The sequence below is a fragment of the Glycine max genome, chromosome 11 (genome assembly GCF_000004515.6).
Source record: "Glycine max cultivar Williams 82 chromosome 11, Glycine_max_v4.0, whole genome shotgun sequence".
Lineage (NCBI taxonomy): Eukaryota > Viridiplantae > Streptophyta > Magnoliopsida > Fabales > Fabaceae > Glycine > Glycine max.
The window spans coordinates 4687418-4713217 of NC_038247.2; the positions used below are offsets into that span (position 1 = coordinate 4687418).

Consider the following 25800-nt stretch of genomic DNA (forward strand, 5'->3'; position numbering starts at 1 on the left):
CGCATCTTTCATTAAAGGAACAAGTGTTTTGATTTCAAGGCAGCAAGAGTTGTTCTTAACCGTCTGGGACATGACTCACATTCTATAAATATTTATCAGTTCTTGCTGTTATACTTATATGATTCAACGAGAGTCTTTATTCCCAAACTTTTTCATGTATAATTTTGATCTTTTGTTTGAAATTAATACAGCCCCGTTTATTTACCCTAGGAACAAAAAAAAGAATCAACAATTGCACAAGGACAATGGAAGGTTTGACATTTCATTATATTAGAAGTTAAAAAAAAAAGGAACAGTTATTATTTCGGTCATTGACTAGATCATGTCCTATCAAACTAAGCTACAAACCTTAAATAATAAAGTACATAATATATCGGGGGAAAAATCATCAAAAACAATCTGCTATGCAGTTATACAATAGATACCATATTAATGCTACACCTAATTAATAGCTACCTTCAGACTACCTTTCTCATATCGTATTACCTTTTTTTTCTCCTGTCCTTCCACAATGCAAATAAGACAGATCGAGGAATAACTGAGAAACAATAAAGGGCGTAAAAATGTTTTCTTTAGATGATATGATTATATATAATAATATGATAAAGCATCTTCCTATATATATTATTATTTTGATTATTATGTGAAGTAGTACTGTATATATATATATATATATATTGAAGTTTAAATGGCTCCAAATTCTCTAACAGAGAAAGGAGTTTTCTCAGAGGGCATGTTCCCGGCGTGGCGAAGCCCTAGGGTGAGTGACACGTCACCGGGTGTGGTCCCAAACCTAATGAGTGTGGATCCAATGTCAGCACTTGCAGATGCGGTCCCAAAATCTGCTGTGACCAAGCGACACGTGTTGTCATTAGAGGCCATTAATCTGTGTGGGGGCAGGTCTGAGTCGAAGCACTGAGACACGGGTGGCGCCACCTCAGAGGCGGCGGCGGTGGTGGTGGTGGCGGTGGTGGATGCGGTGGACTTCTTTGCTTGGTTTTCCGAGAAGCCTTGTCTATTATTCATTGCAACATGCTGTGAAGGGTCGCTATCGGGGGCATTGATGGCATCGGATCTTTTGCCTGTCGGTTTTGTTGCTGTTGTCGTTGGTGGTGGTGGTGGTGGCGCTGTTGCTGTTGATGTTGTGGCCGCTGATGGTGTGGTTGGAGTTTGTGCTTGGTTGCCACTAATGTTGCTGTTGTTGTTTTCTCTGTCTTCTGCACTCTCTGCTTCTTTAAGTTCTTGTTGGTACATTTCTTCCACCATGGGTTTCCACAACCGAACCCTGGCATTAATGAACCAGTTTGATACCTGAAAACAAACAGGTTCCATCCATTCAACCCATCAATATACTATACACACGGATGCAAATTTTATAGTAAATGAATGTGACTGAAAAAGGTAAAAAAGAAAAAGGTAAATATAATGCATTAATATTAACGCTAGTATTTGTCACATTATTAAGCTATGATTAATTTACACATAACAAACTAACATATACATATATATAGTATAGACTTATAGTATAAACTGATATGCATGAACGTTCATAAATCATAACAATGATTATTGTTGACCTACACTTTGTGTTTTCACCGAATACGTGTATAATTTCAGTTCAATTATTTAATTATTAATAATATATATTTATCAGCTAGCAGCCTAGCACAAAAGAAAAAGGACACAGAAGAGCTTCCTTTCTTCTGGCTCATTGTTGTTTGTCCCTTTGTGCTAAAGTGTGATTAGACACCGAGGCATCTTCACTGTGGTGTGACACAAAGGACAGTGAAAATGACAGATTTAAAATAATAATAACGTGATTAGTTACTCCAACAGATGAAACTATTCATCACCAGTTTCTTCTAAGAAGGGACAGTGATTTAGTTGGATGAGTCTATCCCTCCCCATAGGGTATAGGCTCATATTGCACATATGTAAGGCACAGGAAATTAACAGGCCTTTTCTTTCTATCCAGAACTGTGGTTTGATTATGGGGCTAACTCTAAGGAGACAGTGAAATAAAAACAAAGTAGAAGGAAAGCAAATAAAAATAGTTTTCTGAGAAAAAAAAGTAAGAAAATAATTAATTTTCTACTTTTGTTGTTGATTAAGGAAAAAAATTAATGTGTGCTAAAAAAAACTTAATATCCTTTTTTTGTTACAGAAACTTAATATCCTTTTAATAGATGGTAAATAAGTAAACTAATAAAAAATTGTTCTTTCAATTAAATGTTATTTTTGTCTATCATTTCTTCTCAATCTATTCTTTTTTGTGAATTTTATTTTTTTTTACTTGTATTTTTCTCTTCAATCAAATGATAAAAAAAATGATTTTCCTGTATATATTTCTCAACCAATTTTCTTTTCAGTCATTTTCCATTTACCAAACAAATTAAGATTAATTACAAGTTCTCACATATTATATTTTATATAGCACGTAACAAGGCTTTTGGATTTTGGTTTATCAGGAAAAAAAAATAACACTCAAGGAAAAAACTCATAATTTCCTCAACTATATTTTATGTTATTCTCCAATAAAAATTTGGAATTTACATACATCAGTAATTTGCGTAATAAAAATTTGCATTAAGATAATATAAACTATTGAAGTAAAACTTCAATTTCAATTGAAGAATTACACCAAAAACATTTTATTTATCAGCACACCAAAACATTTATATAGAACTATATCTAAAATTTATCCAATGTACACATCTAGTGCAGAATATCTAACCAGGTACAGAAGAAAAAAAAAACCAAACTAATCCATTCTATATTTTTATCCACATACCAAATAAAATATGAGAAGGGACATGGTTTTTTGCTGATATATATATATATATATATATATATATATATATATATATATATATATATATATATATATATATATATATATATATATATATATATATATATATATATATATATATATATATATATATTGCTAAAAAAGAAGGGATTAATGATTAATATAAAACATGCAAAATTCTATAATAGAGTATATCTTATGTGAATATATTAACAGAGGAAAGAAAGAAACAAAATATCGAGCCAGGCAGACAGCAGACGAAGTTGCATGAATACGAAATAGTATGCCATTAGCAGGCATTAACATCTTGGAAACACACATTTATTCCCCATATTTATGGCTCCTATATTGTTTAGTTGGCGAAGCCAGTTGATATGATAGAGAAAAAAAAAAAAAAGGAGTAACTGGCAGAGTGAGCTCGATTGAAAGCAACAAATTTCCAAGTCTCATTGCTTCTGTACTTACCTCTGCTCATTTAATTTCAGAATTAATTATGTCGTGAAGTAAAAGATTCCAAAATTAAATTAAAGCTAGACTAAAAGATAAGTATTTCTTCAGAGAGGAGAAAACGAAACTTTTGACTCGAGAAGAAAAAGGTAGCATTAAACAAAATAAAACACACATGGCAGCCTAGAGAGAGACAGAAGAAACCAGAGAAACAAAACTCAAAAACATGTAATTTGCATCTGAACTCAGTGCTGGTCCCTCTTCTTTTTCCATTCATGGCTTTCTCTTTTCTTTCCTACTTAACGTGGTCCATGCGTCTAATTAGCTAATTAATTATTATATTGTGGAAATTAAAGGTAGTAATTAAGAAAGAAGTGAACGAACCTGATTTCGCGATAGGCCAGTCTGTCGTGCCAACAGATGCTTATCTGCATCGCTTGGATACCTGAGAAAGAGACCAGAAAATGACATCAGAATCCTTGCCTTAACCGTATAAAGGGACACGGAGCTTTCTGTATCTGTACCCCTCGCTGATCGAGTTTCAAACCTTTCTTAATTTTCTTTCCCTTCGTGGGCGTGAGAATCTAAGAGAAAGAAAGAAAGAAAGATCTATGTCCTAGCTGCCATAGCAGAAGTAAAGCAGATTACTGTACACACTGATATCACTGTCTCTCTCCCCAACCCCTTCCCCCCTTAATCAGTTCATCTAATTAGGTATATATTGAACGAGATCACAGAAAAAGATACCAAGAAATATTCATCGTAGTTAAAGCTAGAGCATCGATCAATGATGCTGTATGCATCTTTTTCCACCTTTTTGCTGCCGAGACAACATCCAAGGACACTGCGCAATATTACTGCATTACTGTTCCTCTAAACGATCATACGCATACGGCACGTAAATAATGGCTTTTATTTTAGATTAGATCCTCTCTTTCCTTCTGCCACCCCCTCCTCCCTTTCTTTGTCTCTTTATAATTTTTTTAAATAAACACAAGCCCTGCTGCTTTTCTTCTAGTTAATGATCACAGTATCTTCCGTATCGAGTGTTATCCTTTTTTTTTTTATATATATAATTTGCTTACTCTCAAAGATCTATATGGTAGATTATCCCAATATCCTCCTGTGTTGTACTTATATATATATATATATATATATATATATATATATATATATATATATATTGTTATATTGTTATATACTCAACACAATGTTCAAACAAATGTTACTTTTATTTTAGTAATCACCTAATATAAAAATGTGATAAAAAAATAGTAATATGTTGATGTGATTCTTGGGTTATAAAAGTTATTAATCAATCTAAGACTAATAACACTCAATTATGTATCATGAAGAGATTAATTAAAACCATTATTTGGGTGACAATATTATTGTAGTATATACTGATTTTGTTGATTACTAATCAGCTCTGCTGATGAAAAACTTCATTTGCCGTTATTCTCATTCACAAATTAAAAGATAGTATTGGACCATAATAGTATAAAATCTTTTAAGATTTTAACCTAGTTTTACTAATTAGTGAAGACCATAATAGTATTGGACCATATGATAATATCTCCTCATGATTACATTAAGTAATTGGTTAATTAATGGTGAGAGAAAATATATACAGGGAAAATTAAGCAATAGAAGGAATTACGTACGGGTGGAGAAAATGCTCGAAAAGCCAGGCTCTCAAAATGTTGACAGAACGTTCAGGCAAGCCTCTCTGGGGTCTCCAAGCTTCTTGTTCCATCATGCCCATCTGGTGGAAGGCTCTCTGCTGTCTTAGGCTTTGTTCTAACATCTTAAGCCTTGGGGTCTCACCCTTGGTCAAACCTCCTGAGTTCCCCGCTCCATCTTTCTCTCCTAGTACCTCACAACTTTGCTTCAGCTGCGCTGTTATCGCCTCCTTCAGACACCGGAAATGCCGAGACATTGCTTTCTGCGCTAGTGCTGTGTACGGCACTGCCGCCCCAAAACCCATCATCAGGTCAAATGAGTTCACTACCATCTGCATTTGCTCGCAGTAATGGTTGTATCTCCTGTCCACCTGCCTCCAACAAATTAATATTATTCACTATATATTAACTTGCTATATCAATGAATCAATGAAATGTTGAAGACACCAATTTTAAAAAAATAAAATTAAAAAGGAAAAAGCTAGCTAGAAGATGTCGTTCATGCATGTTCTCATTTACTCATCCATTGTGCCGTTTGTGAAAAGCTATAGATGAACCAACTTTAGCATTAATAAAAGAAAACAACTCATATGTGAAATAAATGTGGATAGCTATTAGTTAGATATATATATCGGCACTAGCCCATGTAAATAGTGAAAGACAAATACACATATTAAATACTCTATTATTTTATGGTTGTTAAGTAAATGGATGGATTAGACGGGGCAGAAAGAAAAATTGTAACCAAGTATTGAAATTTGGTTAATTTGTGAGACTATGTTACTTCTGAAAGAAAAAAAAAAAAATCAAAGATCCACGATATCTAAGGAATTGTATAAAGGTGTGATTTTTCCAAGGAATATTAGAGATGCAATGAAATAGTATTAATTGTTAACGAGTATGAAGAATATCCCCTGGGTTTCTTTTCTGCAGTACTCTTCACCAATTGATAGGCTCGTGCACATATATAAAATCAAAAAAAAAAAAAAAGAGGCTGAAGTTCGTTCATAAGAAAAGAAAAAAGACCCCTGTGGATCTCTTCTGGTCAACTGAGATATGATAACTTAACAATGGCTTTGGCTGCAATATTTCCATGATAGGTGTGGATCTGTAAAGTGAAAGTGGCTTTGATAACAACTTAGTACGTAATAGATATGGTGATTGAGTGCCTTTCTTCGTTCTGTTGGGGTCTATCTTACACTAATGAGAAGAAACGTCGCTTCTTGATGGACGTATTCTCCTAATACTAAGTCTCACGGTTTACACCAAACCAAGAAACCCAATTAAAATATTATAAAATCATCCCACCAATCAAATCGAAGGATTAAAAAACCGGGTTTCACACATTACAATTAAAATAAGGAACACTTACCTACCAACTGATCCTATGCAAATGGAACCCTATTATACCAGCCGGCCTTTTTCCTTTTTTACCTTTTTTTTATAAAATAAAAATATTAATTGAAGATACCGGCCGGAGAGGAGAGAAACGTGTGCTCTATTATCCCCGATGCTAATTTGGAAGACAAATAATGCACTACTAATTAATTGATTAAATTAAACAAATTAATAATTAAGAAGAAAAAGATATCGGGGGACCTTGACTCTTGATGGAGGAGAGAAGGTGAGAGGGGAACAGAAAGAAAGAGAGAGAGAGAGAGAGAAAGAGATTAGAATACATGCCTCGTCAAGCATTGATAGTAGTTTGACCTTCCTTCTCTGATGCTCAATCCTATCAGCGGCTGACAAAGGAGGAGGAGGAGGAGCATCTTTTGATGAAGGCGAAGCACCACCACCGGCATTTGAATTAGGGTTTGAATTCTGCCTATTGAACTTGCTCTTCTTAAACTGACCCCTCCCTACACTGCAAAACTCTTCCAGCAACTCTTGTGCAGCCTTCGCATACTTTGAATTTCTTAGAACATTAACTACACCTAACGAGGATGACCCAAACCCAACATGTCCCTGGTGGTTGTTGTCGTGTCCCATCGCCCCTTGCAAATGCAATGCTTGGTGATGGTTATTGTTATTATTCTTGTACTGAAACTGAACCGCGGAAGAAGAAGAAGAACCACCTCCTCCACCTCCACCTTGTTGATGATTGTAATATAGAAAACCACTATCCCCCATCCTCAGTTCCTCGGCTTTTGCTGCTTCCAGCGAAGAAGACAACGATAACGAAAGACCTTGCCCTTCCACCACGCCTCCTTGTTGATGAGCACTCTCAGGAACCCATGTGAATTGACCAAAAGACCCTCCCGCGGCCGAACCAGTAAATCCTTGGAGGGAAGAATTTGAAGAAGGATTTGGAAGCAGCATGTGAAGCGTTGACGAAGGAGTGGCGTGGGTTTGAGGAGGAGAAGGAGACCTCGTTTGAGGGTTCATCAGAAAAAGTTGCATGGCTGCTGCTGAGTCAGCATTAATGCCTGAAATCTGTTGCTGTTGCTGTCTGTTTCCGTACCACTCTCCGGCTTGCCTCGCCGCCCGGAACGTCGCCGTCGCGTGCTGCTGCTCCAACAATTCCGTCGCGGGCGGAAAATTAAACATCTCCGACAACATCCCGGCGGTCTCGTACACCGGTTCCTCCTCCTCTATCCCTACCAATGGCGCCGCCGCCTCGAACCTTACTTTGTCCCTCCGGATCTGTTGCTGCGGACTCACTAGCCTTCCTCTCTCCAACCCATTCGGGAAGCTGAAGATTCCTTGTTGAAAATCTTGGGACATAGAATTGCAAGAATTGATACAAGATCCAAGAGAAAACCAATGGTGTTTAGTTCTAGTACTGTTCTTGAATGTGACGGTGTTGCTATTCCCATAGTAAAACCATCATCTTGCCAGCAAGTAGCAACAACAACCACTAATCCCAGCTCCTCAGCTTATTCTAATTATTACCACTGTCCAATAGTTGAATTATTGATCAGTAATAAGGAGAACAACCAAATCCAACATCAACAAACACTAGACATGATAGAAAAAGAGAAAAAAGAGTGTGTTAAATTTTCAGATTTATCATTTTCAGCTTAATTTGCTAATATCTCATGGGTGGGTGGGTGTATATATATATGCACACATAATATGTACCTCTTAGAGTTGCAGGGTATGAAAGGATGTAAAGCTCTCAGACATCGTTTTCCCCTCGGTGGTTTTGATAGCTTCTACAGTTTCTTCTTTCTCTCTCTATCTCACATACACAAACACACACTCACTCACTTTCTCTCTCTCTCTACGTTGTCGCCTGTCGTCTCTTTCTCTCCTTTTCTTTCTTTTGTTGCTCTCCGCGGTAAGTGTTTTTTGCAATCACCTTCTCTAAAAAGAAAGTGCAGGTTTCGCAACAATATAAAATTAAAGATGGAGGGTTTGGGGAACTGATATCATACTTGTCTCAAATAAACACAGAGAGAGAAAAAGAGAGTGTATGTGAAAGAGGAGAAGAGAGAGGAAAGGGAAGCGGTCGCTCTCACTCTTCTTCGGTCTTCACCTCTTCCTTTAGTTTTTTTTTCCCCCACCAATAATGCCCTTTTATATATACTTTTTTATCATTATATTCTTCAATTTGACACCATTTTTTTCATATTTATATAAATGGTAATGAATTGTACGCACAAGAAATATTCATCGACTGAAATGACCATACTAACCCTATCTTATCTACACATCAAAAATAGCCAACGTAATAATGCTTGGAATTACAAGTCAAAGCAAAGGAATTTTCCAAACTGACTACGATGAATTTAACAGACTAAGGATTTATGTATATCATTTTTGTTTCCCTTCGAAATATGAGTGGATGCTCTTCTACAAAGAGAAATATACGCAAATTCTAAACAAAACTGTTTGTACGATAAAAATCTTCCAATGTTTAAATATATATATATATAGGAGAGGATCATGATCCAATTTTTTTTTATCACACTAGCTTAGTTTTATATATAGTGTTTAGGAAATGAGCACAATGTCATCACAAGTATTGGTTTTTATTGTCATTTGAATACGTCCTTTGGAAACCAACGCAAACTACGGAATAAAATAAAGATAAGGTGAGTACAAAGTCATCTCAATGATCCAAACTACCACCATCTTTTTTTATATGTTGGAATGACCATAGTGCCCTACATAATCATTGCCGATGCAGCTGAGCCCCATTAGTTGGTAAGGACATGTAGGTCATCTTAAGCGCTGCAAATTCATTAATAGCACAAGTGAAGTAAGACAGGGGAAATAGAGATTTTAGAAATAAGAAATGCTACACGAAGTGGATGGATGGCACGTGCGAATGGATGGGTAAAACAGACCAAGTTAGGTTTGTGTGGGATAAATAGGGTCTGAAAAGTACCCATAACTGCTTTAAGGTTTGGCTCTGTCACCATGGCCATGTTCATTTCCCTTTTGGTGTACCCTTAATTTTTTACATGTGTTTTTCATGTTTCACCTTATTTTACTCATGATTAAGGTTTAAATATATTTTTATATTTTATGTTATATTTAGTCTAAACTTATTTTTTAATTAGATTTTTTTTTAATTTCATTTTTCATGTGTAATTCTTTTTATCGCATATTTATTGCAGCATCCTAGAAATCATACAAAGCTATTATAAAATATAGAAATTTCGTTAAAGTAATTATATATTATACACCAAGGACATTGTTAAATTGCTTTTCAAATTTTATCATATCGTGTTATGAATTTGAAAGACAGTATTATAGTAACAATAGATAATAAAAATTGAATTTATAACTAAAATTGAATTCATTATATATTTGAGTTTCTTAAACTGAGAGGTGAAAGAAATAAGATTAAATTTTGTGCTCATTCTCTACGAATTCAAAGCAGGCAGTGGAACAAGCAACATGAAACATGGTATCAATCTTTTTCCCAGATGAAAAAGATTTCGGCGGTGAATGGGAGTGGGAGCATGGTTCACAAGAATAGAGCAAATTAATGAAGTCAATCTTCTAATTAGGATCCTCATGGTTTCAAAATTTGGATTCAAGAAGCTTCAAAATTAGGATTCAAGAAGCTTCAAAATTAGTTGCAATGGTCATGCCTACCAAATGGAGGCAGTGACGATGAGGGAGCGGGTGCTTAATTAGCAACCCATGGCTGCCAAACGGAGGTAATGATGGTTGGAGGGTGTCAACAATGGCATCCAAGTTGAGGCGATGACAATAAGAAGGTGTCATTGTGGAATAATAATTAAAAAAAAACTAAAAATGTTATAGCTCGTTTAATTTTTTAAAACTAGTGTAAAAGAGTTTTAAAATTGAATTAAAAATTGTTGACTACACTTTAACAAAAACACGTTTTGTTTTGAAAGTACAGTTTGAGACTCCAAACTCATAAACTGGCAAACATCCCAAGTGGATCCTTAATATTTTGTTTTCAAATTTAGTTTTTCGTCTTTGTAATGGTTATGATCAAGTTATTTCCTTATTTTTTACAAAAAAAAAATTAATTTTTTTTTTCAAATTTAATTTCTATGCACTGTATTTTAAGTTATTCTATACTCTCTTGTATTCAAGATTAACTAATAAAAATTATATTGAAAGAATTTTCTATATTATATAAAAAAACTAAACCCATGACAAGAAAAATCACCTACTAAGTTTGGGTTCAATTAGGGTAGCCATGAAATTTATAGAGATGCTACATGTACTTTATTGACCCTATAATATATGCATATTCTATAACAAAATTACAACTCACAATATATACTATTCATACCTTTATTTTTTTAAAAAAAATACATCTAATGCTTATACTTTACTGGAAAAGTTACAACTCACAATCCTATTCATATCTTCATATGTCTCGAAATTATAAATTTTAAGTCCTAATAATTGTCGTCATTAATTAATACCTTCACTTCTTTGTGACTGTGAACTTGTGCCGTGTTGTGAAAAGTGACTACACCTATATTTCCTTGAGGAAGGACAATAGCTAGTAAGCTTTCATATGTTTGTTAGGTTGGATTTGAATTTAGTTAAATTGTTGTAGTTGCATAAATTAGATGTATAGTATATGTTTTTGTATTGAATTTCTTTAGTATATTAAATTATAATTTAATTAAGTATTATTATTATTACACAAGCAACATTTGAGTTGGTTTGAATTCAGAAAAAAAAAGTGTGTTGGTATGATTTTCTCGGAGATCATGAATTGTAATAACATGTACCATTTAATAACGAGAGTACGAGACTCAGCATGTACCAATTAATAAAGAAATGTCTACGATTTTAACTCCCGTCATAGCAAAAAGATCACGCGCAAGTATTCAATGACTATTATTTCGAATTCATACCCGGATATGCTCTGGTAAATGTTAGTATAATTTTATATCTAATTTATGGTATATAACATAACATAGGGCTCGCTCTCTTATCATTTTTAGCAGGTATACATTAGAGTTTGTACAAAGTTTGACTTCTGCAAACATTATATATGCAATATTATACGCGTCTTTTGATGTTCATAGCAGCCCCACCCAATCAAAAAGAGCCAAAGAATTGCTTAACGGTTAAAAAGAAAACAAAGAATATCAAGTCCCATGTAGATCCGTTTCTGCAAACAACTTGAATCGGTCGAACAATATATCGATTCCAGATCCACCGGGTTGACCCATTGGGTCGAGTCGAATATGATATCACTGCCTTAACCACTCGAAACATCAACTCAACTATTTTGATTATTAAAATACTGAAACTTACCTATTTTGTGAATTTAAAAAAGGGAGATGGGGCGGGGATTCGATTTTCTAAGCCAAGTAATACAAAGTAATTTAATTTCTACGTACTCAATTAATTTATTTTCTCTAAATGCATAAAAGTAGTTCTTGAACAATTTTAAATTTTAAATATATTATTTAATCTTTCGAAAGTAATTATTTAAATTTTTCTTGATAGTTAATTTAATTTTAGTAAATAAATAATCATGCCACTGTTAATTATTTATTTTATTTTTTATAATTTAAAATGATTTGTCTTTCATATATGTTGTTAAAATTTATCTGAATTGATTTTTTATAATTTAGAAATGTCTTCTTAAATATTTAATCTAATTTATATATTTGTTTTAATTTTGTTTAAGTTCTAAAGTACCTTTATGATGGACATGATAATTAATAGTTGAAAACATGTATCCGTATACGTGCCAAAGGAAAGAAGCTATCAATTTTCTTTTAATAGCATAGGCAGTTAGGGTACACGCATGTGCTATTTTTTCCATGTGAAAATAATAAGGTGATGCTGCTACCCAAAATTCTTGTAAGCCTGGATACACAATACAGATTCAGAAACGACCATCGGTTGGTACTTGGTAGTTATATTCCCATATTCTGTTTACCACAAAGTTGGTAAACCCGTTCAAATATAATTGTTTAATCCGTACAGAGATATATATAAATGAGACATTAAATTATATCAATATAATTTTAATAATTATTACATTATTTTTATAATTTGATATAAAATATAATTTTTATTACTGAATTATATTTATGTATTATCAAAATTGTTTGTATCAATTTTTATGAAAATTGAATAACAAAAAGATAATGAAATTATTTTTATTTTACATTATTGATTTTGAATTAATATAAAAATTTTATATATAATTTATGTGAAACAAACTTTTAATTTAATAATGTATCTTAAGCAAACATTAAGTTTTTAACTTATAAAATAATATAATAATTGTATTGATATAATTTGTTCCCTCATAGGATCAAATTTTAAAAAATTACATCAAATCTTGGCCGTTGATTCTATTATCATCTGATAAACTCACTAAGATCAGTGACGTGCTTATCATTAACTCGTAACTTATTACTGAAATGATCTGTATTGCCCCTTAGAAGATCATGTAACAGCACAAAACCCAAATTTTCCTGGTCTACGTAATTAAAGACCAAAGCAGGATACGAAATTCCTCCATTATATAGAATTCGTGGAAATTATTTTTTTAAGAAATCATCGCTGCAATTATATAGAATTCCTCCACTATCTATTCAAATCATAAAATACCCAAAAGATACCCATCGCTGCAATTAGTGATTGAAACCTGTGATTTCAATTGTTCCCAAAACCTTGAAATCACTAGACTTTTAATCCAGTACATGGGTATTCGGTGATTGAGTTGAAGGATGGAGTTAAAAGATGGGTTTTTTAATTATTTATTTTTTAGAAAAAAAACAAAGGAAATACAACTTGAATTTGTGTGAGTAGTGATCTTCTTAGGGGCAATATAGAGAATTTCAATCATAAGTTGTGTTAATGACAGGCACGTGTTTGAATTTAATGATTTTATTAGAGGCGTCGGATGGATGGTAATAGAATGAAATCAGATTTGGTGTTGTATTTGTTAAAAATAAGTTGGTGTAATTTGATTTCTATTCTACCTGTATATACATGGGTATAATTTAATTCTTTCACTGATATAACATATTTTTTTCTCATAATATATGTTTTTATATATATAGAAGATATATTATATGAAAAGAAAGTATTTTATATAAAACTGAAAAAATTAAATCTAGACTGTATAAATGATTAAGATTTAATGTGAAGTGATCACTTCAAAAAACATATAAATTGATATTAAATCTCAATCTTTTATATATGATTATATAATTTAAATTTAATTCTCTTATTCTTATATAAAATATTTTCTTTTAAGATATTATATATATATATATATAGTGTGGCTAAGAATTAGATTTGAAGTTATAGAAAGTAGAAACACAACACTTATAAGAATTAATTTGGATAAACTTTTGATTAAATATTTATAAAATAAAAAATATAATAATAAATGATACTTTTTCAAAAATCAAAATCAACTTGTATTTTTCAGCTTAAAAAGAAGCTACATGAGGATTTTAAAAAAAATGAATTACATAAACTAATTTTAATTTATGATAAAAAAAATCAGTTTACATTTATTTATTATTATTTTATTTTCTTGAGTTTTTATTCAAAAGTTTGTTTAAACTTTAAACCACACTCAAATAAATTTAGTTATAAGTCTTGAAAAACTTAATTAGACCCAAATATAAATGTTAATTAATTCAACAATTTGTAATAAGAGATACATATGGCACTACAAACAAGTATAGTCAATAATTTATCTCTTAAAAATCCTTTTAGCTAGGATTCCAACTATTACAATCAACCAGGCAAAGAGATTTTGTCTTTTTTTAAAAAATTAAAATTATACTACCAGTGTTTTTACAAACACGGGGTTTATATTGTTTATGGTCTTAATTTTCTCTCTCAGAGCTCTCTGTATTCTAACTTGTCGCACATCACCAATACGACTTCTTGTTCACAAGAAGATTTTAAAGACTTAATTAAAAACAATAATATGGTGGAAAATTTACAAGAGATGAGCCATCATTTAATATAATGATATTACAAGCAAGAAGAAAATTGCACGATTTGAATATTATTTCTAACAAACACGTATATTTATATATCAATTAATTAGAGCCATTGACGTGTAAAGACAACCTTAAATATAAGTATAGACTTGAACCAAATTATAATATAGCTGATCAGCTTACTATCTCTCTTCCACACACATATAGTATAAACACATAGGAACCGTAAAATCTCTATCCATTGGCTTATGGTTAGCGTTAACCAAACATAGTTTCATAAGTAGAGAAAATATTGTTTCCATTGGCAATAGTAATTGACGTTTGTTTGTTTCCTTGAAATATAAGTAGGATCTTGACATACGGAAAGGAGAGAAAGTGGGAATTGTCATATTTGAAATGCAATTAACTAACAACTAGTTATGCCTAGCTAGGTTGAGCAATCTTAAACTCGAATTTACTACTCATTACTCAAACACTCAATTGGGAGGAGGGAAAGGAAACACTTGGCATTTGATATTTCTCCAACTGCAAACCAGAAGAACAATTGACAGCTTAACTTCTTCTCAAGTTCTAAACAAGTCTTTTGTGATGTCACGTGATTCCCACGTACTCCCCTTACACGTACGCTTGGTCCCTTTGCTTTGGCCGGGACCAGTTCATCATTGCCAGAACCTAATTATCCCTTATATCTTCCACTCACGTGCCAAAGTCGGCTACGCACGTGTCTTTAATTTATGCATGCTAGTATTGGTTAAACATTTATTTTGTCCTCTCTCCGTCTTTTTCAAGTTTGATTACTTTTATATGCTATAAACATTTTTAAAGTTCACGTTCCGAGTTGCAAGTGCCGCACTGCTTTGGGAAAGTTAGAAGGAACAATAGCCACCCCCTTTGCTTTAATTAGGTGGCTGAACTTTTAAAGCCTAAACACCACAAAAACATTGGCTCACCCCTTAATTTGCCTTTTTGGCGTCACTATGTGATTTTTATTCAAACAACAAGAAAACCTCACCATCCCAACACTTTCTATCTGTACCACACGCTGAACACCCCAAGAGACGTACTTTGAAGTATAACATCCAACACCAATGATCATTTTTTTATATCCTAATTTTAAAAAAAAATGATTATGATATTTTAGATGGAGAGATAACCCAGTAATGTATCAATCAATTGACATACAAATATCATGCAATGCACCCAGCGCCGTTGTCATTACCATGCTCACTTATTTAAATATTCGTGTAGCTATACTTAGATATGGGAAATATGTACGTGGGACCAAAAGCGGATGTTTGCTCAATTTCAAGCACATTCTGATAGCGCTGTCTTTAATTTCACAGCACTAGTTTGATCGCTTTGTTTATGGATGACGGAGATAGCAACAGATATAGGAGCATCGTGCACAGTGCACGCGTCAATATTACTGTAATGTGATAATTATTGGGGAAGTTTGATGGCACCTTCCCATGATATATTTACATCTTTGTCAATTAAATGGGTAATGAAGTGAGGTAGATCTTTTAATTCTAAGCCCACATTTTTCTTTTATACTACTGTATAATTTTATATTACCCCCATTGACTAACCGGTCTAGAGCCCACATGTTCATCATCAACTTCAATTGTTAATTGTTGACAAATTATTGGTTCTTAATTATTGCTACTAGTTCACAGTTGTTATACTCATCAATAATTCAATATATTGCTTTACGTTTTCATTTCATTTTATTGTTTTCCCTTCCAATTTCCCTTCAGAAACATAATACCTTGTTAAGTACTTTCTATTTAATTAGTTGCTTATTTTCCTTGATGTTAGTTACAACTGCTCCTTAATTAAGGCCAATCGAAAGAAGAAAGATGTACTTGAATGGAAACGAGGAAAATTCGTTTAAAGCACCAACATGTGCTTCATTCTTAATTTTTATGGGTGTAGTGTAAAAGTTAGCTTTGTTGATAAATTAAATCAGTATACCATTTCGTCATTTCGTGTACTTCTATTTCTTCTGCTTCTTTCGGGAAAGAAAAAACTAAGAACAAAGAACATCGATCCTTGATAAGTTTATATGCATTGGTTAAAGAATAATACAAAATCAGCTAATGATTTCCAAATACTGCAAAGCCAGTTTCTTGATTTATTAGCAGGTAATGCTGCAAAAGGTTAACGGTCAGAATCTGTACCTTCATTTTACATCTGACCCTACCAATAATTTGTCAACAATTAACAATTGAACCAATATATATATATATATATATATATATATATATAATGGTCCTAATTCCTTGCATACGTGTGCAGTTGTACCGCCGTAATACGTTAAGATCATGTCGCTAATTTGTTGGCAAGATCTATCTTTCCAATTTTATATTCTTACACCGCCAATCCCACGTCCAACTTATCTGATAATGATAATTAAATTAACCAATACTACTTCCTTTCCTTTTTAATTATCTCAGAGTTTTTGAGAATTTTTATTCTTATTTATCTGTCACTTGTAAAATTCAAAATTACATTAGTTATTATTCTATCAATTATACTCTCACTTGTCTCGTAATTTTTAATTAATTTATTTATGTGTTTATTGTAAAATGTAAAGAGAAAGAAATAAAAATGAAAAATTTCACAATCATTTTATTAAAATAAAAAATATATTATATTTGTTGATTTCTACATAATAACCTTAAAAAACATATAGAAAGAAACGGAAGGAGTTTTGGAAATATTTATGTATCATTTGATTATCGAATAACTGATGTGAATGACTAATGTGACATTGTTAATCAGTCCACTAATTTAAAATATTTTTTTTCTACAAGATTACAAGTATTTTTCATGGGAGATCATTTTATTCAAGCCAATTATATTAGGAATGAAAAAAAATCTCTCTTTCACTATATATGAAACAATTTTATTAATCATTGTCTCCCACATTGAAGTATTTTTTATTAGTAATATATCATTTAGTATTACCCTATAAAAAACATAGGTATTATTAATAATTTTTCGTAAGCTAAGTATTTCTAATCATATAAATGTTTAAAGCTAGGTGAGTACAATGGATAACACAACAAAAATATTATTAATATATTAAATATCGTGATTTTCATTTCATAAAACTTTCTACTTATTAATTATTTAATGGCTGTCTAATGCGAAACTTTAATTAAAAATAGTTAATTAATGGTTAATTTATTATTAGTAGGTGCATTTTTTTATTATTGAGCACAAGTCTCAAATAATTCCCCTCGCCAGTCGCCATCAGCTTCAAAGAAAAACACTCATCATCTATGTACGTGCATGTGCGTAGAGGATATATATATATATATAAAAGAATTTTATTTGTTTATTTTGAAAAAATTAATTACTCTATCTTTTTTATTTTTTTTATTTTGAAACAATTTAATAGAATTCACACTCTTCATTGTATTACATTTTTTTTAATATCCTAATATGACCCTTATAATTATTTTTATTTTATCTATAATAAGTATAAAATATTTAAAAATTAAGTATAGATAAGAAATTCTGTCAAGAAAATATAAATAAGAAGAAATTATTAGTTTTGTATATTTTTTCACTTTTGAAGAAATTTATTTTATTTTAAAATTTTAAAATACATTAATTATTATTTCCTCAGTCATATCCTTATAAAAGTGCAGGGAAAACAATAGTGTATAATACGTCATAATAGAAATAGAAGACTAAGAAACTACAAACAATTTTAAAAAAAATGGAGAGATTAATTATATTATTATTCTTAATCTATGCGCTATCATCTTAAAAGATAGGATAAACAAATGAAATAATTTAAAAATGTCAATTATGAATGTTTGCTTTAAATTTATAAATAGAAACAAAAAATTTATTTTATAAATAATAAAAAAAAGGGAGTAGTATTTAATATATTGAAAGCAAAGAGTAGCTGCGGTGTCTTTGATATATACACGCACGTTCCACCTTTCTCTTGTTGTTTAACAAGAGATGCCACGCATTTGTCCTTCAATGTGTTGGAATAATTTACAGTTTAGCGGCTGCTTATCTATATATCCATGTTTTCACTTTTCACTACCGTACTAATCAATATATATACCACCAACAAGGAGTGTTGTGGACTCTGGTCATGCATGGGTGCAGCAACGGAATCTCAAATATCCAGGAGCAATATTATTAACATTGAGGGGGTGCATGCATTTAACCAAAAAAGACAGTGGTGAAGTTGTTTGAGGTTTAAGTGTACGTTAGACCTATATATATATATAGCTATAGTGTGGTACCTGTCGGGCCACTATTCCTAGCTTTATTGCGATGGGCTGGAATGTAATGTACCTATTCGGATTTTCTTTTGCGATGTTGATGCTATCGGCTACATTTATATAAATATTAATTTTATTGATGGTATCACATTTTTTTAAATATTGAGTCAATCTTATATTTTGGCTTATATTTAGTATACTTTATAAGAAGGGAAGTTTACACTTTAGCTGCTCCGAAAAGTTTAATTAAAGATTCTTAATGGCTCTTTGGCTTGTTTTCAAGTCACGTGTTGACTAAATATTATAAACATAGAACAACTTAACTATGACTCATTACTAAGATTCTTTTGTACGTACATTCATACTCGTAAATAGTAGTATATGTGCTATTTAATGCAATGTATAGCAAGTGCAGGTATTTCATGAATACCATATCAAACCTCAGGTAAAGTGACATGAGATTAAGCCAATTGTGATATATATATATATATATACACACGCAACATATCTTATTTTATTAAATACCTTTACCTGTCAATATATACTCTTCTTCTGCCTTTCTTAATCCTGTGCATAAACGATAAACTTCATATATAGAAGGATTCTGATTTCCGAGTCCATATATGTCTAGTGCATGTCTAGTTTAAACGAATTGTACTATCCTCTCTCTTTGCATGCTCATCACCAAGATGTGTCATTATTTGTTGGAAAAAAAGATGTTGTATATCGCTGTTATGTCATAGCAAATTGTAAGTGTAGATGGCGACTTTACGGGACCAACCAGCGTGTCCTCGGATCTGCAATCACAACTACGTTTTAGTTCATGTGTCTTGAACTCCCCGAAGCAGCTGGTTAATTTTAAGCTAGGGAGGAGTTTGGCGCAAAATTATTCTCATCGCATTTGCAACAAGGATTATCTACTCATATACTCTTTTTACAATTAATTTAGAGACTAAAACTATCATACTCTCTACTCTTTCAATGAGAGATATTCTCTAACAGTTTTTTTTCTTGTATCCTAGGTAACTAGCCAAAAAAAATCTCTTAACCATATCTAATTTTGTCGTTTTTATCTTTATTCATATTTATATATATATACTTTTTTTTCTTTTAACTTTCTATCCATTTCAATTTTTTAAAAAAATATTATTCATTTTAAATTTAAAATGCAATTTACATATTTATTTAATATTGTTCTGTACCAATGTTTAGAATAAAATATTCAAACAAAATATTTTTTCACATGTTTTTCCTTAAGCTGCAGAACAAAATTTAAAAAGAATATCATCATTACTATAAAATACACTTTTAACTTCAGTTATATTTAATATTGATTTTGACCCAATGTTATATCAAACTGTTAAAAATAGGCAATTTTCAACACCCCTCCCCAACCCACAGAAACACAATACTTATGCAAATCATTTAATCATAGCCAAGAGTTCATTGATATAATAATTCGATCTGGTAAAATTTAGTTCTATTCTTACTAGCCATATTAGGAGTTATTACTGCAGTAGATAATTTCTAACATTTTTTTAGTATTATTGGTAAGTTAGGTTAAAGATTAAGTTATTAAAATTTAAGTATTTAGAATATATATAGGGAGAGAGAATCATATATAGTATCCACTATATATTGCTTATTAAATCGTGCGTGGCCTTTATTTTATTTAATTATACAATTAATTATCTCTTTAAATAATAGTTCAAATAATTATTTAAATCTTGCTAAGCTTACCTACTGATGTAAAGGCCTAACCAACCATTTCCTCAAATGAGGTACTCCAAATACTCTATGATGTTAAGCAACCAAAACCTAGCATACATTTTGCTTTAAAATTAAGACTCGTCGCTCTCTCACAGCACAAAACCCTAGTTTCTTCATAAGAGAAAATTGTTTCCACTCCCCATTGGTGGAAAAAGTTGAAATCCGTAGAGAGGTCGAAACGTACTATACTAGAAAATCAGAAAATAATGACAACTTTGTTAATATCTTTAAAGTCAAATTAATACGTAATCTCTAAAGTTTTATTAGATTATTAATTAGGGCTCTTTAATTTGAATTATTAATTTGATTTTTATAATTTAAATTTATTATTATATTCTTAAAAGTCAATACCATTAAGCTTACATTAAATATTATTACATAGTATTTCTATATTGTATACACATATTTTAAATAATACACGGATAAATATCTATTTCTTTTATTCTATTTTTTATTTGCTCCCCGAGTTACAATAATAGCGTTTTACATTTTATATTTATATTGGTCCAACAAATAATGTACCCATTCCCACTCTTAATGAAAAATCGTTTTTATTTTTATTTTTTATATCTAATATGATGAGATTGCATCCTATATATGGTACTTCTTTTTTCACGAGGCCCCCAGAAAGGGGAGTTTGCTTGAATCAACGTGTTTTGCAGTCATATATATATATATATATATATATATATATATATATATATATATATATATATATATATATATATATATTAATTGTTATATGTGTGACAATCTGATTTTGCTAACACGAATTTAACAATTTATACGAACAAATCTTATAGCTAGCTATAGCATGTATACATATAAAGTTTTTTTTTTTTTTTGTAAAATAACGCATGGCATTTTTAGTTTACTAAGTTTTTTTTTTTTAATTTTAAGATGTTCGATATTTTCATATTTGTAAAAAAAAAAAATAAGTTATTGTATTTATTTTATTTTTAAGATTAATATTTCTTAGTGTATTGAAAAGAAAAATTTTATGTAGTTATAAAATTTATATAAAACTTATTTTATCAAATAGTAAAGTTAAACAAATAGTTTATATTTTTTTATAAAATATTATATATTTAATTAAATGATTTTTTTAATGTTCTCATATTTATAATATAACAAATATTATAAATTTTGAATCTCTTTTTTTTGTCATTAGATTTGATGCGTTATATTGTTAACTTTAAACGGCTGTTAAAGAAGTATTTATTTTTACCAATATGTAATTTTGGATTGACTTAAATATGTTTTTTAAGCAGGCTTAACTTTTTTTTAATTATTTTAAAATGAGTGAATTTTTATTTTTCACCCATATAAAATTATTTGTTTGGTATTCAAACCTCAAAAGACTTAAATAATTTTTTTTATCCCATGCGATACTTATTAACTACTTTATGTGTTCAATGAATAGTCAAATAACCACTTGTGTATGTAATATCATGCTATCATGTGACACTTCTAATTTTTTTTCTTTTAAATCGCTAAAATAAATATTATTTTTATACTTTAAAGCGAACATTATGGACTAAAATTAGAGATTTTAGATTTTGAAAAGATTAAAATCACAGAAAAATATAATTTTACATAAACCCAAATTTTTTTACTTATTTTATAAGGACCAAAAATTATAATCTCAAATTTTAGAAGAATAAAAAATAAATATTTTTTTATAAGTAGTAAAATAAAACGCGGTTAGTTTATAAGATTAAAAACATATTTATGTATTTTATATTTTAGAAACACAAAGTTTAAGTGGGAATATATTTCTCTTATTGGATGAATTAAATAATATATTACTAAACTTATTAGATTCACTTCCACTTCCACGTGATGATTTAAAGCAAAGGACAAAAAAATAATAGAAAATAAAGAAATAAGATAAGTAATATTAAAAATTTACTATTTATTTAGGAAATGGGGAAGGAAAAAAAATCTTGTCATACCCTCGTACCCACAAAAATAAAACTTTTAAAGATAATTGAAAAATAACAAAAAAAATGTCAGAAGATATAATGTATTCGGGTAAGCAGCTCATTCACGTGGTTGTTGGGAAACCAGGACCATTATTGAGTGAGTTTTAGACCTTAACTTTTCTTGGGTTTGGGAGGACTATGACTAATCCAAATACGAAATGGGCTACGCAGCCCAGTGCTTAGAATAGTCATGTATGTAGTATTTTGGGCTATAAACACTTACAATTTTATGGCATTTATTTTCTGCACTCGTATTATTACATCCTGCACTTTTCATCATATCCTGAAAACTCATTCCGAAGTGCAAATTTATGTTAGATGCTGGGTGTAATAGTTGTAGTGCAGGATACAATAGCCCAATTTTATACTCTTAAGATACATTGGGCCATTGGCAATATTTTTGGGCAATCTAGTGGATGTATAGTAAGTTGATTGTTGTTTCATGTACTTTCACTACTGTTTATTGCACTTTTCCATGTATTGTGAAAAATCCATTCTAAGATATAAAACTGTCTTTCGGGATGCATTTTTTATAATACAGTTGGAAGTGCAGGAAACATAGTAAGAGTACAAGAAGTTTTATCCTAGTATGTTCTATTTCTGTCTCGTACACCCCACTTAATTTTTCTTGGGCTTAAATATAACTTTTTTTCTCTTATTTTGTTAAAATTGTAATTTTTGGTTTATTTTAAAACGTACACATTTTTTTTCCAATTTTAGAAATTTCACAACTGTAGTACAATTATCAATTTTGCTAACATTTATTTCTTATATTTTAATTAATTAAATTGTTTTTATGATATTTTAAATTAATGTCATGTCTAAAATTCAATTGAACCAAAATAAAATGTAGTTAGAATTAAGGATTAAACAAAAATTAATATTTTTTAAAAAGGAAGACCAAATGTTATTATTTTTAAATGAAATGATTAAAATTATAAATTAAATAAAATAGGGAGAGTAAATTATATTTAATTTTTTTTTTGTTTTTTTTAAATATTTCTAAAACATCTTTCTCTCAATCCAAGAAATCTAATTTATTTGATTGAACGTGTGTGAGTTTTTTTTATATATATATTTCTGAAACATGTTTCTCTTATCCCAGAAGATCTAATTTAGTTAGTTAAATCATATACACAAATTCAAACCCTTCGAATAACCTCTTTGGTGCCACTCACTCTCCCCTTTCACATTTTTTAGTGAATGAAAGTGGATTTAATTTGTCATTCTATAAATTATTTGTTAGAAGGTATTTTTAAGAATATGCACATGTCTTGGAATTTTATTCCTAGAATGTATTAAATAAAAATGCACTCTATTAATGAACTAAATTTTTGCATGCTTATAATTTTTTAATACATGGTACTCTAGTAATAAACTAAATGCACTCTAGTATTTAATACATTCTGAAAAAAAAAATTACGCATCTACAAATTCCTTAAAATATTTATCTTTATTTGTTAGATAAAGTAAGTTTTGAATACATTTTTTAAAAAATTTCTTTATAAATTAGGAGGAGAGTAAGAAATTTGTGTATTGTTCTTATATTTTATGCAATATATTTTTAACTTATCACTTACTCCATTGTGAAATGAGTGTCATTTTAAAGTGTTATCATGTAAAGATTAAATTTAAGTAAGAAATTTTGTATATAGAATTTAATTATTATATAAAAATATGTCATTTTAAATTACTAATAATTTTTATATGTTAAATTTGACTAGTACATAGTTTTTGGATTGATTTGTTTTCTTTCTCTGAACCCTTCTCTCTGTCAATGCCCTCACATAACTTTTCGTACATCAGGCATTTCATATTTTGTCGTAGTTTTCTCAAATATTATTTTTAAATATTTTCTTATTAATATATATTGAAAAATGATTTGAAATTACTCAAAAAATGTTAGTTGTTTGAAAATAAATAACTTATTTGTGTTACTTGCATTTCGTGAAGTTGATATCAATAAATAATTTATAATCGCAATGTTAGTTTTCTCAATCATTTTTTTAATTATATTATTGACACATATTATTTATTGACTTTCTCGATAACTAATCTCTGTCAACAAACTTTACTGATCATTTTTAATAAAACTTTTTTTTCTAATCACGTTTTTTCCATCTACAAGATCCAAACCTTAAATCTTATTTAAGGAGATTGACTAATTATTTATTTGTACATATACAACATTTTAAAATAAGATTTTTAAGTTAAATTTCTACACAATATAGGTGAAGAATTCTTGGTATTCTTGATAAAATCATTTTTTTGACCGCTTGAAAAAAGTTACGTGAGGAATGACCCAAGAAATTCCATTTACTTAATCCATTTTTATTTATTTATATATAAAAATAAAAAACAGCTAATCAATTGAGCTTGATCGGTTTATTTCATCTAACGGTGTAAAGGTGAGAATCAAACAAACGTTTATAAATTCAAATATTAAATGTATTTGGCGCTATTTTTTCTTGACTATAATATACTGGTTCCTAAAAAGTTTCATAATCATCATAGGCCATACCATTATGAGAAATGGCTTTACGTGGTTTAATTTCTGCATAAAACAATCTAACCTAATTCAAAAGCCAGCATGTGAAAATTGAAATCAACAAAAAAAGAAAGTGAGCATGTGGTTAGCTATGGGACACGTCAACTTGCTCTTAGAGATTATATTTACCCGCATAACGTGACATGATTTGTTTTTAAACCTTACTAACACGTTTTCCCCCCTCAATAGATATAAGTTTGAATGATCTCTCACGTAAGATGGACATGCACAACAACTAGGAATAAACAGCTTCACATTGTTATTCCTAAAAACAAAAAAAGAAGCAGCAACTTCAAATTATTTCATCTTTACTTTTTATTTTTTATTCCTCCAAAATTACAAAACCAACTATTTTCTGAAAAAGAAACTCAACTTTACACATTATTGAGGAATAAATTTATCGTACACATAGCCTAGATAAATTCCCCCAGTCAAGACAACTTTTTACAAAACACATTACAATTCAACGCAATTTCAGTTTCGTTTAAAGTCAGTCAAGGAATTAAGTTACACAAAAACCTTAACAATTTCACTTCCATTTATAATAGAGGAAGTTAAATGACACAAATAAGTAATTTTCAACTTTTTATTTTTCCAGACCACCAATATTCTCTATTGGAACAATCCTATCAATCCCACATCAGATTCATGCGCTTCAAAGTTAAAAGGTTAAAGAAGTTAAGTGACAGACAAAAAAAAAATAGAATAAATTAAGAAAGCATGAAATTAATGAAAAACAAAGTATAATTTAACCGATCTTATAAAATTGATACCAGGAAACTTGAAATAAATAATTGTATCATTATTTAAATGGCTTATAATAAAATAAATTTTTGTGTATCATTTTGTATTATAATGAGTAAAAAAGAAAATAAAATATATTTCACTAATACAGTTGAACTTTCCTATCCTTTTTTCGCGTCTTCTTA

At 30.2% G+C, this 25800-nt stretch overlaps 1 protein-coding gene across 2 annotated transcripts; it reads right to left on the reverse strand.

The window, feature by feature from the left end:
* Positions 1-232: 232 nt before the first annotated feature.
* Positions 233-8443, reverse strand: LOC100777243 (BEL1-like homeodomain protein 4). Of its 2 annotated transcripts, none has more exons than XM_003538782.5 (5): positions 8023-8443; positions 6625-7835; positions 4924-5312; positions 3644-3704; positions 233-1311 (listed from the first exon to the last, which is right to left on the reverse strand). In XM_003538782.5, the coding sequence occupies exons 2-5, from the start codon at positions 7663-7665 to the stop codon at positions 685-687; spliced, it is 2118 nt and encodes a 705-aa protein (XP_003538830.1). In that variant the 5' UTR covers positions 7666-7835; positions 8023-8443; the 3' UTR covers positions 233-684. The 2 variants fall into 2 exon arrangements, with proteins under 2 accessions (XP_003538830.1, XP_014619348.1); XM_014763862.3 differs by having other exon boundaries at positions 6625-7899.
* Between the last annotated feature and the right edge of the window lie 17357 nt (positions 8444-25800).